This window comes from Tachyglossus aculeatus, chromosome X3 (genome assembly GCF_015852505.1).
Source record: "Tachyglossus aculeatus isolate mTacAcu1 chromosome X3, mTacAcu1.pri, whole genome shotgun sequence".
In the NCBI taxonomy this organism is placed as follows: Eukaryota; Metazoa; Chordata; class Mammalia; order Monotremata; family Tachyglossidae; genus Tachyglossus; species Tachyglossus aculeatus.
In genome coordinates, this window is record NC_052099.1 from 6,531,429 (window position 1) to 6,547,609 (window position 16,181).

At 41.6% G+C, this 16,181-nt stretch overlaps 1 protein-coding gene across 2 annotated transcripts in view; it reads left to right on the plus strand.

The window, feature by feature from the left end:
• The window catches only part of DGKQ (diacylglycerol kinase theta), a 75,529-nt gene extending 69,035 nt beyond the window's left edge, over positions 1-6,494 (plus strand). For both annotated transcript variants that reach the window (XM_038770496.1, XM_038770497.1), the window contains 3 exons: positions 1,639-1,750; positions 3,975-4,127; positions 4,758-6,494. In XM_038770496.1, the coding sequence (XP_038626424.1) occupies positions 1,639-1,750; positions 3,975-4,127; positions 4,758-4,859 (367 nt within the window). In that variant the 3' untranslated portion in view covers positions 4,860-6,494. The remainder of the gene's footprint in view (positions 1-1,638; positions 1,751-3,974; positions 4,128-4,757) is intronic.
• The last annotated feature ends 9,687 nt before the right edge of the window (positions 6,495-16,181 follow it).

Below are 16,181 nucleotides of genomic sequence, written 5' to 3' on the forward strand. Positions count from 1 at the left end.
CATTTGTGTGTATGTGCACAGCTCATGCTGTGGTGGCCAGGACTGAAGATTGTTTTGGGTGGTTTTTTTTTTTAAAACTTTTTTGGGGGTGGAGAATGTTGGCCAGAAGGAGAAGTTTGGGAGTGAGGGAGGAATTATTCTTGGGCTCTAAACTTTAGTAGTGGTCCCTGTCATTGCCGGGATCACTAGCAGGGGAGGGAAAGTGAGAAGAGAGACTGCAGGACTAAGGGAATGGGCAGCAGTTACCTCCCTAAGCTACCAGCCACTTTGGTGGCCACCAGATCACTTGCTTTTTGCCCTTATTAGGTATTTCTTCTCCCCCACCCGTGGCAACCCCTTGCTATCCACCATTGCCCATCCCCAAAGATCCTACCACTGTGTGCAGCTGTCCCTTCCCAAGGCCACATTTCTGAACAGTGTGGCAGTAGCACCCCTGGCTCCCCCATCTCTGGGTGATTTGGGTGTTTTCCTGCCCCGACCTGTCCAGTGCTGGACAGGACTCCTGACTTTGTTTCATACTCCTCTGACCTGGGAAGGCACCTCCCTCAAGGGAGGGGAAAGGGAAAGGAACAGGAGGAATAAAGGGATTACAAGCAGGTGATCTGAAGGGAGGAGGAAGGGAAGAGGAGGAAGGCAAGGCCAGGGAGTAGGTAGGTAAAGGAAGTGCAGCAGAGAATGACCAGGGAAGAGATGAATTGTTGGGCTTTCTGTTGTGGGAAACAGAGGAGAAGAATATTTTCCTGGGGATAGAGGGAGTTATCACTTAATAATAATAATAATAATAATAATGGCATTTATTAAGCACTTACTATGTGCAAAGCACTGTTCTAAGCACTGGGGAGGTTACAAGGTGATCAGGTTGTCCCATGGGGGTGGTCTCACAGTCAATCCCCATTTTACAGATGGGGGAACTGAGGCACAGGGAAGTTAAGTGACTTGCCCAAAGTCACACAGCTGACAATTGGCAGAGCCGGGATTTGAACCCATGATCTCTGACTCCAAAGCCCGGGTTCTTTCCACTGAGCCACGCTGCTTCCTAATCAGTAGTATTTATTGAGTACTTATATGTGCAGAGCACTGTACCAAGCACTTCAGAGAGTACAGATAGAATCAGTAGAACAATCTCTGCCTGCAAGGAGCTTTCAATATAGCAGAGGAGAGAAACATTAAAATGAATTACAGAGAAGGAGAGGTAATAGAATGCTGTGGTGGGGGAGGGGGCGAGTACCCAAGTGTTTGGGCATTGTGGAAGTGGTAAAGCAGCATTTAGGAAGATATAGGGTGTAAGGATGAGAAATTAATCCGGAAGAAGCCAGCCAGGGTGGAGGTCAGATAGTGGTATAAATGGGGAGTCACAAAGGGGCCGCTCAGAGGAGTAGGGACTCCCTGAGGGAGGATGGTGATCGGCTTATTGACATTTGGATGCTGCATATTCCGAGTTTGTAAATTGCTTCCAGGATGTAAACTAGACTTTTTGGGAAACCGAATGAACTGTTGTAGACCACTAGCACAGTCGGGCTAGTGGCTTAAAAGAGAAAGTGCAACTTCCAAAAGAGCCTAACTTGCTCCTGGTGGAAAATCTGGCCCAGTTGTCGAATCGTGCTCACATTTGTTTCCATGCTGGTTGTATCTGTGCAGTTGGGGTTCTGGAGCTGATCTGTGGGGGTCTGACAATGATAGTCGGTTTGAGAAACCAAGAATCGATGATGGCTTGCTAGAAGTCGTTGGGGTGACTGGTGTTGTTCATATGGTAAGTCTGTGATAAGCAAAGACATATGGTAAGTCTTTGATCAGTAAAGGCAGAGAGGTCTGATAAGGGAATTTTGTTTGGTGAATCTAGTTAGTATTTGTTGGGCCATTGGGATTTGTTTCTACAATGAGCTGATGCTGAAAACAGTCAGTCTTGTTGTTGCCTTTCAATGTCTGCCAACTCTTGTACTCTTCCAAGCATGTAGTAAGCGCTCAATAAATACCATTGAATGATGCAGTGATATTTGTCTCTTAACTGTACCTCCACTAACTTGTAACTGTACCTCACTACCAATTCTTCTTCCATCCCTGTTTAATCCCCAACATCCCAAGCTGTACAAACTTGCCACTTATTTCCAGAATTTATATACTTATTTATTCCCACCCTCAGTGCGTGTGTGTACATATATACATAGAGTACCTTTGATTAAACACTTTTAAGTATGTCGCCCCTGTTGGAATGTAAGCTCCTTATGGGCAGGAAACACATTATTCTTTGTGTTGCATGTTACCAAGCTCTTAGTACAGTCCACTACATCTAGCAGGTGTTCATTAAATATGACTACTACCATGGCAATTATGAAAAAAATATGTAATGAAGTTTGTATTATCTAATTGGACATCATTTCATAACTGTCCCTGAAAAGATAAAACACTTCAGCTTTCATTAGAGAGTTTTACTCCTATTGTACTCTCCCAAATGCTCAGTACAGGACTGCATGCACAGTGTGGGCCCTCAGTATACCATAATGAATACATTTCCAGCAGCCATACTGAGAATTATTGTTGTCAATTAGCAAATTGGGAGAAGGGGAGGAGAGAGAGAGAGCATGAGAGTAAGTGTGAGATTGAGATTTGACAGTCAATGACAGAACCAAAAACAAAAAAACCAGCACCCCAGTGTTCACTTTATTGCATAGTCTACCACCCCTCATGATTTGAAGGTAATAGTCATCCTTGTGTCATTTTGGTGATTAAATACTCTAATTTCCTTCCACCCTTTCTGTTTGTCACAACCCATACATTCCCCTTGTCTTTTTCTCCTCATTTTTACTTGCTTTTCTCATCCTTTTGCCCCCTTTCCCCACAACTCTTCTCCTCATCTTTCCCAATTTGTTCTTATTTAATTACATTTTTTTCTTTACTTCCCTGCTATTTACTGACATGTTGTGGGCAGGGAACATATCTACCAATTCTGCTATATTGTACTCTCTCAAGCACTTAGTACAGTACTCTGCACACAGTAAGTGCTCAGTAAATACCATTGATGATGATGTTTCCACACTTTCTATCCTGTTCTCTTCTGGGTTTAGACTTACACTTCTTTTCTCCTTGTTCTTGGTCTTCTCCCTCTTTTTTTCATTCTCTCGAATTCTCCATTATATTTTTCCCCATCTTTCTTTCTTTAGGTCTCTCATGTCTTTTGTTTTTCCTTCCTCTTCCTTGAGGGTCCATCCCATGTGGAACTTCGTTTCCCGCAGATAAAGAGGGGGCAGGAGGAGCTGAGAAACATGAGAGCTGTGGAGTGAGGAGTGTGAGGGGACCTGAAGCAGGCAACAATGTGCAGGGTGGTCCAGGTTTGGAAGGGGTGGGTGTAGACAGAGTGAGCAGATGTCTGGGTTGGGAATTGGAAGAGGGTGGAATTTGTGGTCCCTGAGCTGATGAATTTAAGGTGGCGAAGTCTTGGAGATTGTGATTTTCAATTTCCTGGTTTCCGATGGTGAAGAAGAAAAGATTAGAATGATATGGAATGGTTTTTGAAGGCAGTTCTGAAACCACCAGAGAATGGAGCTGGGAGGGAGCGGGGAGAGACATGTGCATTCGTCGTGAAGAGCTCTGGAGAAAGAGTAATAGGAGACTGTGGAAGTGATAGCTGCCTGGCTGGGACAGTGACTGTAGCAGAAGGTTTTCTCTTTGGGTTTCCTGTGGTAGAAATGTACTGGGGAAAGATGTGATGCTGAGTTCTGTTGGAGGATTTTTGGGTCAGAAGGTGGAGTGGCTTATTCACAACAACTGTCTATCTTCTTTAGGATTTGAGGTCATCATTTAGATATGTTTTCCTTGGAGATCTCGCACAGCGAGAGCATATTCTATCCCTGCAAGACCCTTAAGCGACAAATAGTGTTTCGGTCTTTTGTCAATAGATCTGTCTTTCATTTGTTTTTTGTTTTTTTTCATTATGAGACTATGGAAGCACTTAGTCACCTTTTTGATTCATTCTACAGGGCCAAGTTCAAGGTGGTCTGCGTTCAGGAATTCGAATAGCCCAAGGCTCATACTTCCGGGTTACCCTTCTTAAGCGAATTCCTGTTCAAGTCGATGGAGAGCCCTGGATTCAGGCTCCAGGCCAGATGATCATTTCTGCTTCAGGACCGAAGGTAGAAGGGAACAATTCCAGAGTCTGTTTTTCACCCTTTCTCAGGAAAGCTCTCCTTTGATTTTGAATGGTTCCAAAGATTCCATCATGTCTGAGGAGATCAGATCAGGGAAGTCAGGGAATGCACTAACCACCTTAACCCTGGACCAAATTTGCCCTGTTCTTCTGATACCTCGACTGAGCTCAGCCTCATGGGCAAGGTCAAAGCCCTTGAGCAGGCCTAAGTTAATGCAGGGCAAAGACTTGCAGAGCATCTGAGACCTAGGCATTAGAGTTTCTGAAACGGATAAGGTGTGGGATGCAGAGGGGTGGGACCAAGGCATTGATGTTTGGGGAAGAGGATGAGTTGAGTAGGTATGCCCTTGGTTGGGTAGTAAAGTCTGGGCTCTCACTACAATGGTCCATTGACAGCAAGATCAGAAGCAGAGGGGAGGAAGTGGGGGTAGGATCGATAGGTGATGTAATCCAGCGATGAGAACTAGAGGAGAGAGAAGGCCAGGATTTTCTGATGGAAAACCAGTGAAGTGTGGTTGGGAAATAGACTTAATTACATCCATGTTACTTCATAAGAAGATAACATTATTGCAGGTGCATAATTAGCTAACAAAATCTTAATTTCTTTTTATTAAAGGTTCATATGTTGAAAAAGTCTAAGAAGCAGAGAAAAGCAACTGGAAGCATGAAGGATGCAAAACCAGATAATGTAGCAAGCTCTGAAGGGGACAGTAAATAAGAATGATCTTACTAAAAATGGACAGTGCACCTACTGTAGTTTAAATACAAACTGCACTGTTGAAGTTTGGTAAAGAAATATTGTTTCAAACTTTCATGCATTCCACTTCTGGCAGAATTCTATTGAATGTCTTTCACTGCATCGTCTTATACTTTTGTGTGTTTTGTGTAGATCCTGTCTGCTTCTTGATGCTGGTAGATTTAAACGTTTTTGCATGAAGTAACCTTCTGATATAATGTAGTTTAATTTTGAGATTTATTCGGCTAGACCCTCAGGTCAGAAGAGGTAGAGAGAAAAGTCACTCAATTTCACAACAAATCCAGAATATAAGCTTTCATTTAATCATCCTTTTTGTTGTTCTCTTGGACAAAGCTGCTCCCCAGGTGTTCATATGAACTATTTCATAAGTTCATTTCAGTGAGGGATCCAAAGAGGAGAACTTCTGTGGAATAGATTTCCATTAACTACAGGCAATCCTTCCAAAATGGTACATCTTAGAGAGCAATTTGGGTTAGACCACGATGGAAGAATAAGGGCACATAGTTACCATAACATGGCTGTTAATTGTTTTATCCCATGAGGCTGCTCGGCCTGGAATGCCTTCTAGCACTTATTTCAAGCAGGATGGCAGAATTGTGGAGCAACATTTTAATCAGTAGTTCATTAGCCTAGCAAAGAGAGGCAGTTGCAGCTATTTAAAATTCAATCTTTACTAGGAATTGATTCTACGCAGTAAAGGATTCCCTGGCCCAGCTGTGATAGCAAATGCCCAGTTCGCCATAGAGTGGCCATAGATGTGGGTCAGGAAAGTGTATTTGCCATCCACTGGGGATCCATGCTTCAGGAAGTCTCAGGCTTCACAGTGAGGCTCCCCAACCCATTGCAAATGATCCATCTCTCATATCCCAGCATGTCCTTTGGCATGCTCAGGATACTGAGGAGTTCAAGTATCAGGTTATTGGCACCTTGAGTTTCACCCAGTGCAGACAGTTCTGGGTCTTTTTCCAGGGACTAGGTCCTGAAGCGAGGGACTCTTTCCTTCTTGCAGTATCTCCCAGATGTGATTCAGTCATTAGCTTCCTGATAACCCCTTTTGGATCCCGCTTCTTATGACTCTGGGCTCTGAGCCAGCCTCCTCTGAGCTTCCTGGTGTTAACAGGCACTTTCCTGGGGGTTTTCCACTTGTTTCAGGTCCTTTAACTGTACAGGGAGAAACTCATTGCTGTTTAACTACTTCTTTTGAGACAAAGGGCCATTGTCTTGCCCCACCCACAGTCCAACCTCAGACTGAGCATCCTACAAGCAGTTATGGGGCTAGTAGCATGTATCAAAGAAAGGGTTGGACCATGCAGACTGCTTGAAATGAGCCTTAGAATGCTTTTTAGTCTTCTACAATCTTCTTGAATTTCACCCGGTGCGACGGAAACTATGTGTACTATTAGGATTGTTTTCCAGCCTTCCCTCCCCTAACCTGTAATTTACCATTGAAGCAATGGTTGACACGATGAAATTTTTCAGTAACATGAAGTTTGTCAAGAACACAACTTCTTTGTTGTCACTGGACTCTCCAAAGCTATATTCTAGTTAGAGGATTGGAGTTAATTGGTTTTTATCAATCAATCAATCGTATTTATTGAGCGCTTACTGTGTGCAGAGCACTGTACTAAGCGCTTGGGAAGTACAAGTTGGCAACATATAGAGACAATCCCTACCCAACAGTGGGCTCACAGTCTAGAAGGGGGAGACAGAAAATAAAACCAAACATATTAACAAAATAAATAGAATAGATATGTACAAGGAAAATAAATAGAGTAATAAATATGTACAAACATATATACATATATACAGGTGCTGTGGGGAAGGGAAGGAGGTAAGATGGGGGATGGAGAGGGGGATGACGGGGAGAGGAAGGAGGGGGCTCAGTCTGGGAAGGCCTCCTGGAGGATGTGAGCTCTCAGATCTCAGTCACATCCTCAGCTCTGGGTTGGCTGGCACCTAATGTAAATTAACTGAAAATCTCTACATTGTAGAACCAAACACACATCTCCATGTCTCATTTTAAACTTGGCCCTCATTTTCTCTCCGGGGAGAGTGTATCATTACCCCCTTTCTTTGCTGCCAGAGTGAAGAATGTAGCTGAAAAGGAGGCTGTACATGAGAGGTATTCATGCATCAACTTGGAAATTGTGGTCCCTTTGGTTGTTGCTTGAGGGCAGGGTTTCACTAAAATACCTCTGCTAAAATATCTTAAGATGGTTTCAGGTCTTCCTCTCACATCTCACATTTTATCACATCATTCTGATTTAATACAGGGGAAAATGAGGGGAAAAAACCATGTTAAGATAAACCTGGTAAAATCAATCAATAGAAAATAGCCACATTTCTTTTTTAACCAGGTACCATTTAGCCTGGCAGAGAATTCTATAGTCTGTGTCAGTGTTACTCGTTATCTGGGATAATTCAGTCAATAATATTTATTGAACACCTACCTACTCTGCACAGAACACTTTACGGAGGTCCTGAGAGAGTATTTGTAAGCCCCTTGAGAGAGGGACTCTGGCCTTTGCTTCTGGTACTCTCTCTCTAGTATCTTAGTACTATGCTTGGTACATAGGCACTCAGTAAATACTATTGATTGATTGAGTCAGATGGGATCTCTGCCCTCAAGGAGCCTCTAATGTAAGAGACTGACAAACGCATGCTATTTACAGATAGCTGAATTAGGAGAAAGAAAGAGTCCTATGGCTGCTCATGACAGGAGTATAGAAAGATAAATCAAGGACATGTCTGCTAAATCTGTTGTATTGTACTCTCCCAAGGGCTTAGTTAGTGCTCTGCGCATAGTAAGTGCTCAGTAAATACCACTGATTGATAAATGTGTAAGTTAATGCAAATATGGTCAGTCATACTGAATTTTCCTTTTGGCCTGTGATGCATTGTTTGAGTATTTAGAACACCCTGAAAAGGAAATGAAGGAAATAAGCCACACATCTCCAATTATGATCAAATTCTAGATGTACTAGTAAAATGAACAGAATCAGAACCAAATCAAATGATTGGTATTTCCAGATATTACAATTTTTCTTTCCTCTATTGGCTATTGTATACTCATACACTTTAAAGAGCTGGATCCAGTTTGTCCAAGAATCTAAGATGGGTCCAGCAAATTAATACATAGCCAGGCTTAAAGAAATTTAGTATCTGATATAGGGGAAATTTAATAAATTCTGCCTTCCCTAGCTCTTATCCTTCCCTATTCCTTCCAAATCTTCAATTATATTGAAATTCATATTAGTGGAAGATGATCGCTAATCAGCATATACATAAACATGGCCGACGTGTTTATTGAAGTATACTTATCAACAATGCCATTTTCGATTTGCATAGCACATTATTATATTTCCCAAGTGCTTTCAGTAAGCTCATTTTATCTTCATCACATTAATGTGAAGCTGGGAAAGGAAGGTGTTGGTCTCCATTTACAGATGAGGAAACAAAGGAACAGAGAGATTAAGTGATTTGTCTGAGATTGCACTACACTGCAGGCCAGTGGAAGAGATGGATTCCATAGACCAGGTCTTCCTGCTTCCTGACCACAAGGTCTTTTCAGTAGGCCACCCTGAGATGTAGATGATTTGGTTCTGGGAGATGCTTGTTATCTTCATCAACCAATATGCAGGATCTGTAGCATTGTATTAGATGCTTAGCTTAATTATATGGAGAGCAGTAGAAGAATAAAGTTTGGATGATATTGATGTGTAGACTTTTGAGCAGGATTGATTGAGTAGGATATGGCAGGTAGTTTTGAACTCTTAAGGGGTGGTCTAAACTCATGTGAATTTTAAATTTTACCTTCAAAATACAATTATTATGCTAACAGAGAATGGTTGTGTCTCTTGCCATCAACTCACTACTCTGTGACTTGTAAGGCAGGGTTTTAGAACAGTCACTTGAGGAAGATCATGATAGCAAGAGAAATGATTGCAAAAAGCATCAGACACTCCGAACAGCAAGTGCGGTGGCACTGCAAATTTCTACAAATTTCTACTGTTGGCCTTTTCATCCACCTCTGTACGTACTGTTACAATCTCAGCTGAAGAACAGCGCTCTCTCTTTCTCTCATACATACACAGGCACAAACAGATACACACACAGACACACACACACACACACATATTCCTTTAGATATTAGAGCAAGGGCCCAGTAAAATGCTTGGAAAGACTTTTTGAATCAATCATTTGTATTTATTGAGCACTTGTACAGAGCACTGTACTAAGTGCTTGGGAGAGTACAGTATAACAAAGTTGGTAACACGTCCCCACCAAACAACACAGTATTAGATTCAAGAATTTGTAGCCACTCTGTGATAATAAAAAGCATCATTGAAATGTTGATTAAAAACTGAACTGTTTAAAAATGAATTGAAATCTGATACAACATATCACCTAAACAACCTTGAATGAAATATAAATAAAACAAAAGTAGACAAGTGAATATCAAGTACTCTCAAACCTCAGTTATTTGGAATGCATGGGCCCAGAGTCAAACACCTTAATATTTGCACATAATTGCCTTTTTATATTTCCAACCTATCAGTCAGTGGTATTTATTGAGTGCTTACTATGTGCAGAGCATTGTATTAAGCGTTTGGGAGTGTACAATACAATAGCGTTTGTAGACATGTTCCCTGCCCACGATTGGCTTCCAGTATAGATTGGTACTTGCTGCTCTTAAGGTTAGGAAGCTTGTAGGAGTCTCAGCATTTCAGGAGAAGGACTTGGAGAGAGCCCAAGATTCCTGCCACTATTTATGGTACTGTACAGCTAAACACTGACCATTTCTCTTTTGCTTCATTTGTGTTTGCTTTAAAGAGATAAAAGCATGCCTTCATTTGATTCTTCAATATTCATTGCATGTTTTCAAGGCTAGGTAGATTTTTCAGTAAGTGAAATGTACAAATCATACTCAAAGAATTCATATTTTGCTAGATGTTTAGAACAAATTTATAATTGCAGATGCATCATATCTTAAAACTTCCAACTAATGCCAAACGTCACATCAAAGGCAATTTGAGCTACTTTTGGATATCAGAATTAATGGAGGGCAGGAAAAATGAAATCCACAGATAATCTAAAATGTGCCTTTAGCCCATACTTATAACTCTTCCTCACCCCCAAACCCCAATCTTCTGCATCTTTGCATTGTTTTAGGATCTTGACCTTGGTATCAAATCTCTGTTATGGGTTTTGAATACTCACACAACATTCTTAAAACCAATCATCATAACTTCAAACTTCCAACTTGTATCAAACACAGTTTGCTACTCGTAGTTACCTGATGATTGAAATATGCACAAATAATCCTACACCTTCACTGTAGCCAATACTTACAACCTCCTCTTCCCCCAAACACATTGCCAAAGATGCTTACAAGCAAAAAAACTGTTACCCTTTATGTTCCCAGTACACTATTTATTTCTGACGACTTATTCTGGTGGAGGTGATAAGTTAGCAGTGAGATGACCAAAAGGCTGACAGACGATGGATCATCAGGGAAGGACCAGGATAATTAGTCTCTGAATGATTTAGTGTTGACTGAGAACATAAAAGTTGAGGATTTCTTTTTCATAAGCCTCAATAAAACGGAACACAACTTAGTTATGGTCAACTAGAGCCATCCCCAGCACTAGAAATTCCTCGGAATAGGTCAGCCCCTAGAGAAATGCACCGACTCCTGCAGGTTACTAAGGTAGGATTCTGGGTCCTTAATCTACTTTCCTCTGCTTTACTCTTCTTTACCCTCAAGCAGTCAGCAAAGCATGCTTCCTCCTCTCTGGCTGACCATCTCTGTGCTTTTTACAGATGCTAAGACACTGGCATCAGTTTGTGCTGCTCTAAAAAGGGAAACAGCTAGAGATTCTCCCCCGGCACATCCCTTTGGGGTGTGACAAGTGGAGAGCTGCTCAACTAATTCAGACTCTTAAGGAGCAAATGACACTATCCTTCTTGGTGTAAATGAAATAGGTGCTTAAGTCCTCTGTATTTCAAAGTATAGTTGTTTTTAGCATTAGACTTGATATTTTCACTACCTAGAGTTGTGCTCTATGACTTACCTGTGCACTTAGAATTTAAGCTTCCCTGTACCAAAGATAATATGACCTCTTTCAACATTGGATGAACTGTTGGTCTGACCCTGTAACCCTCGTGTTTCTTGTGTTTCACTGTACCATCCCGATTTGTTTTATATTTCTATTTTAAATAGAATTGTAAAAGTATGCACAAACTGTCAAATGAGATAATGTTCATTTAGTTTTTGAACAAAGCCAACTTTGGCTTCCATGGGCCACAGGTACTTCGTTTACCCATGTTCAAACTAGACAAGAATATTAATCATATTGTACTAGTCTTCAGTTTTTTTTCCCTACAGTCATTGACAGAGTTGTAGCAAGAACGTAATAAATGCTGAAGATAGTGGGGAGAAGTGAAAGAAGTAAATAAATAGGTGTCTTTTAAGGTCTTCATCAAGCAATCGATCGCAGTACCATCCAGCTGTGTACTGTTTTATTGTTCAAGGCTTGCCAAGTTGTTCGTTATTGATTGTGGAAAACTGACTTATCGGTGGTAAAATATTGAAACTTCAAATTCCATTTTCGTTCAACTATTCAGTATTTTCATGTTCATACATATTTTCCATTTGGCAACCGGTTCTTTTTTAAATTAACAATCACAAGAAATGTAGTGACTCCTGAGACACCCGGCTTTGATAGCTTTGAGCTGGGACCATTTTGCTGAGGTCCAAGGAATGAATTCTTGTGTGCCATTTCATATCATCTTACTATTGTGTAGTGCTTCTTGCTGGAGAAAAATGAATTGTAACAGTGTAACCGTTATGTAGTGGAGTATTATTTCATTACCATGAGTCCAATTCTGACCCGACCACGGAGAGAGAATGCCTTAAGTCCTTGCGGGGAGATCTGTGCAGATTTGCAGGGGTGGGGAAGGGATTGGAGAGTTCACCCACCCTGAGCACAGTGCAAGGACGTTAAGTGGTGCCTTTGTCTATGTCCGCTGAGGGAGGGACACTGGGCCGACACTCTCAGTGATTTAGGAGTGGAGTGATCTTCCACTTGAAGCAGTGCTCTGCCTGCTTTACATGGAAAATGAAGGAGGAAATGGCTGAGGGATGTTGTTTTCCTTGTGAGTTGTGCCCTGGGGCTTCAGGAGGAAGAATTGGACTCATGCCTCAAAAGTAGAAAATGGCACATTATCCTTGTTTACTTGCAGTTTTCTCATTTGTTTACCCATAGTTTTTCATCTTTAAAATGGAATTTTGATGGTGTAACTAGTCTCTAGTTGTTGCTTTGCAATCCACTGTGGGTGGTAAGTGATCCATATGAACTATTGTTCCCAAACTGAAGTCACTGTACAAAAAATTAAGGTGGGCTTTTTATATTTAAAATATGAGTTTGTCTTCATGTATTTAGACTACTTCTGTATATATTTTGCATTGTAGCTATGTGGTGGTTTCATTCATTCTATACTTTGCACTGATTCAAATTCTGCATTCTGAGCATATTTGTGAGAACCAGAAGAATATAGTTATAATGTATGTATGTATGGAACAAATACATTATTGGTCATTTCCATTGTAATGTGGTTTCTGACTGGGTGATGGGAGAGGGAAAAGGTGGGAGGGAGGAAGGTGGGGATGGGAGAGGGAGAGAGAGAGCTCTTTTTGGTTAAGATCAATTTTAAAAACTTTCCACAAAAGGAAAGGTGAGTTGAATTATTTACATTTTAGAAGGGTCATAAATCCTCTCCATAGAACCCAGGTACCCCCTCAGCAGTAAAACACAAGGCTGTCACAGGTTAGCAGAGTGCATTTGTGAATGCCCTAAACAAACACTTATTCAATAAATCACATTTAAACCTTTATAATGGGCAAATTCCTAGAACAAATGTTGGGAATATGGAAACAACAACATGTTTAATGGGGAATAAGTCCTACTTAGACTGTGAGCTCCATGTGGGAAAGGGACTGTGTCCAACCTGATTATATTGTCTACCCCAGTGCTTCGCACATAGTAAGCACTTAAATTTTTATTATTATTATTATCATTATTTTACACATCTCACCACTCCAGCCCAGGCTTCCCAAATCCAAACTACCACCACAATCTTCCCAATCTTGTAACTGTTGTACAGGGGCTTCTGCTCCATCCTCCTGTGTGCTTTTGGGAGGATGGAGGCCTCCTAAAGAGATGATTTCACTTCTGTTGGGGTTGAATACAATGAGCTTTTAGGGTGAAAGATTGCAGGTCACAAGGTCATCTGACCTGTGGAGTTCAGTGGGATGCATCATCCATCAATCTGTCAATTGTATTTATGGAGTGCTTGCTATGTGCAGAGCACTTTACTAAGTTCTTGGATGAATCCAATAAAATATGTTCCCTTCTTTCAAGGAGCTTAGTCTAGAGCGGGGAGTGCGGGGAGGAGGCGGACATTAAAAATAAAATACGGATATGTACATTAGTGCTGTAGGGTTGAGAGTGGGGTGAAGAAAGTGTACAAATCCCAAGTGCCAGGGCAATGCAGAAGGGAGAAGGGGAAATGAGGGCTTAGTTGGGGAAGGCCTCTTGGAGGAGATGGGATTTTAATAAGGCTTTAAGGATTTTCTCTCCACCCATACACAGTTTGCAAAGTACTATACTAAGCATTTGGGAGAGTACAATATAACAAGAGTTGGTTAGACACCCTGCCCATAATGGACTTACAATGTGAGGATCAATAAATCCCATTTTTTGATTGGTTGAGAGGGCACATGGAGTAGGTCAATGGAGATATGATTCTCACAGCACCTTCCCACCCTCACATTTGCTCTCAATCTTAATCATCTCTCAAGAATAGGTCTCCCACCTGTGTGTCTGACCTCATTCCTTCTTACTTTCTAAAACATGTGTACTCCCTCTTCTTCCCTTCCTGATTACCATCTTCAGCCTTTCCCTCTTGGATGGCTCCTTCCTCCTCTGTTTCCATGGCTTCATCTACCATCCCAAATCTACCTATCCAGCCCTGATCTTTCCCTCTCTGTAGTCTCACATTTCCTCCCCGCTTCAGGATGTCCAGCCACCTCTCAAACTTAACATGTCCAAAACAGAACTCATCTTCCCAACCAAACCCTATCCTCCCTGAAACTTTCCCATCACTGTAGACAGTGCCACCATCCTCTCTGTCTTACAACCTTGGCATTATCCTCGACTCATCTCTCTCATTCAATTCACATATGCAGTGTCACCAAATCCTATTGGACTTACCCTCACAGCATCTCTAGTTCACCATTTCTTCTTCAAACTATGATGATCCAAGCACTTATTATATACCACCTTGACTACTGCATCAGCCTCCTTGCTGATAGCCCTGCCTCCTGTCTCTCCTAACACTAGTCCGTACTTCATTCTATTGCCCAGATCATTCTTCTAAAAAAAAGTTCAGCCCATGTCTCCTGACTCCTCAAAAACATCCAATGGTTGACAGTCCACCTATGCATCAGAGACTCTTTACCATCTGTCTTATGGCACTCAGCCTCCCACGCTTATCTTACCTTGATAACTCATTCAATCGTACTGAGCGCTTACTATGTGCAGATCACTGTATTAAGAGCTTGGGAAAGTACAAAACAACAATAAACAGTGACATTCCTTGTCCACAATGAGCTTATAGTCTAGAGGCTGTTGGCTCTTCACCAATGATAAAAGCATGCACATTCTTCTCCCACTCCCTCTTTGTCACCTTTACACATGAATTTGCGCTCTTTATTCACCCACTTATTCACTTTATTCACAGCACTTCTGTACATATCCATTATCATTATTATTATGGTATTTGCTAAGAATTTACTATGTGCCAGGCACTGTACTAAGCACTCAACTACAACCCAGCCTGCACAGCTCAGCTCCTCTAACACCAACCAATTCATTGTACCTGGATCTCTTCTATCTCGCCGCCGACCCCTTGCCTACATCCTGCCTCTGGCCTAGAACCCTCTCCCCGTTTCTAGCTGACAGACCACAACTCTCTCCACCTTCAAAGCTGTTTTACAATCACATCTCCCCCAAGAGACCTTCCCCACATTCCCCCTATTCACTCTCCCTTCTGGTCACTTATTCACTTTGATCTGTACCCTTTAAACATTTGATATGCACCCCATCTTTAGCCCCATAGCTCTTAATGCATATCCTTATACTGTGCCATTTCCCATTTCTGAAATTTACTTTGTCTCCCCTTCTAGACTCTAAGCTCCTTGTGGCTAGAGAGTCTATCAGTGCTACTGTATTTTCCCAAGTGCTTAGTACAGTGCTCTAACCATAGTAAACACACAGTAGATGCCATTGATTGATTGCTTTCAAGTATGCCACATCTCCCTGATATATTAAAAAAAACAAAACTTCTCAGGATTTCCACTGTGCCATCCAGCTAATGCCCCATTTCTGTCTTCCCACTCTTCCAAACTCCTTGAATGGGTTGTATGTACCCTGCTGACTCCATTTGCTCTCCTCCAACTGCCTTCTTTGACCCTCCATAATTCTGTTTCTGTCCTCTAATCTGCTGAGATGGCTCTCTAATGGACTCTATCTTAATTCTCCTTAACTTCTTCACTCCCTTCAAAACTATGGACCACCCTCTTCTCCTGGAAATGTTCTCTAAGCCTGCTTTTACTTGTACAATTGTTCTCTGGTTCTACTCCAATTGCTCTAGTCAATCCTTCTCAGTCTCAATTGCTATCTCATTTTTTGCCTCCTGCTCCTCAATTGCGAGTGTCCCTCAAGGCTCAATTGTGGGTGTTCCTCAAGGCTCAGGTCTAGGTCCCCCTCTTACTTTTCACTCACTTCCTTGGGGAGCTCAATCAGCTCATCCAGAGAAGCAGCGTGGACTAGTGTTTCTCCAAAACAGAAATTCCAAGGAGATAATCACCTACCTCTTCATTCTGCAGAGAATGATAGTGAACCCTGAAGGACGGTAAAGGAGTAAGAGGGAAAATATGTTACATGAGTTTGTTAGATTGTTTCTTTTAGTTTCACACGTTGGTGTCTGATAGCTCATTTATTTGGCTATACTGACCCCTGTAGGCCCTTGGAATAATTCTAAGTATTGAAAAGGCTACTTTTCCTTCTGATCCCCGTTTTCGCTGGTTTAAGCGATCAAGTATGAGTTCCGTGAAATGATGAGGTTTTTTTTTCAGATTGAATTCCCAAGGCAATTGTATTTTCTTAATTAAAAGAAGAACTAAAAGAGATTAGTGAAAAGTGACCAAATTAAGAAAGG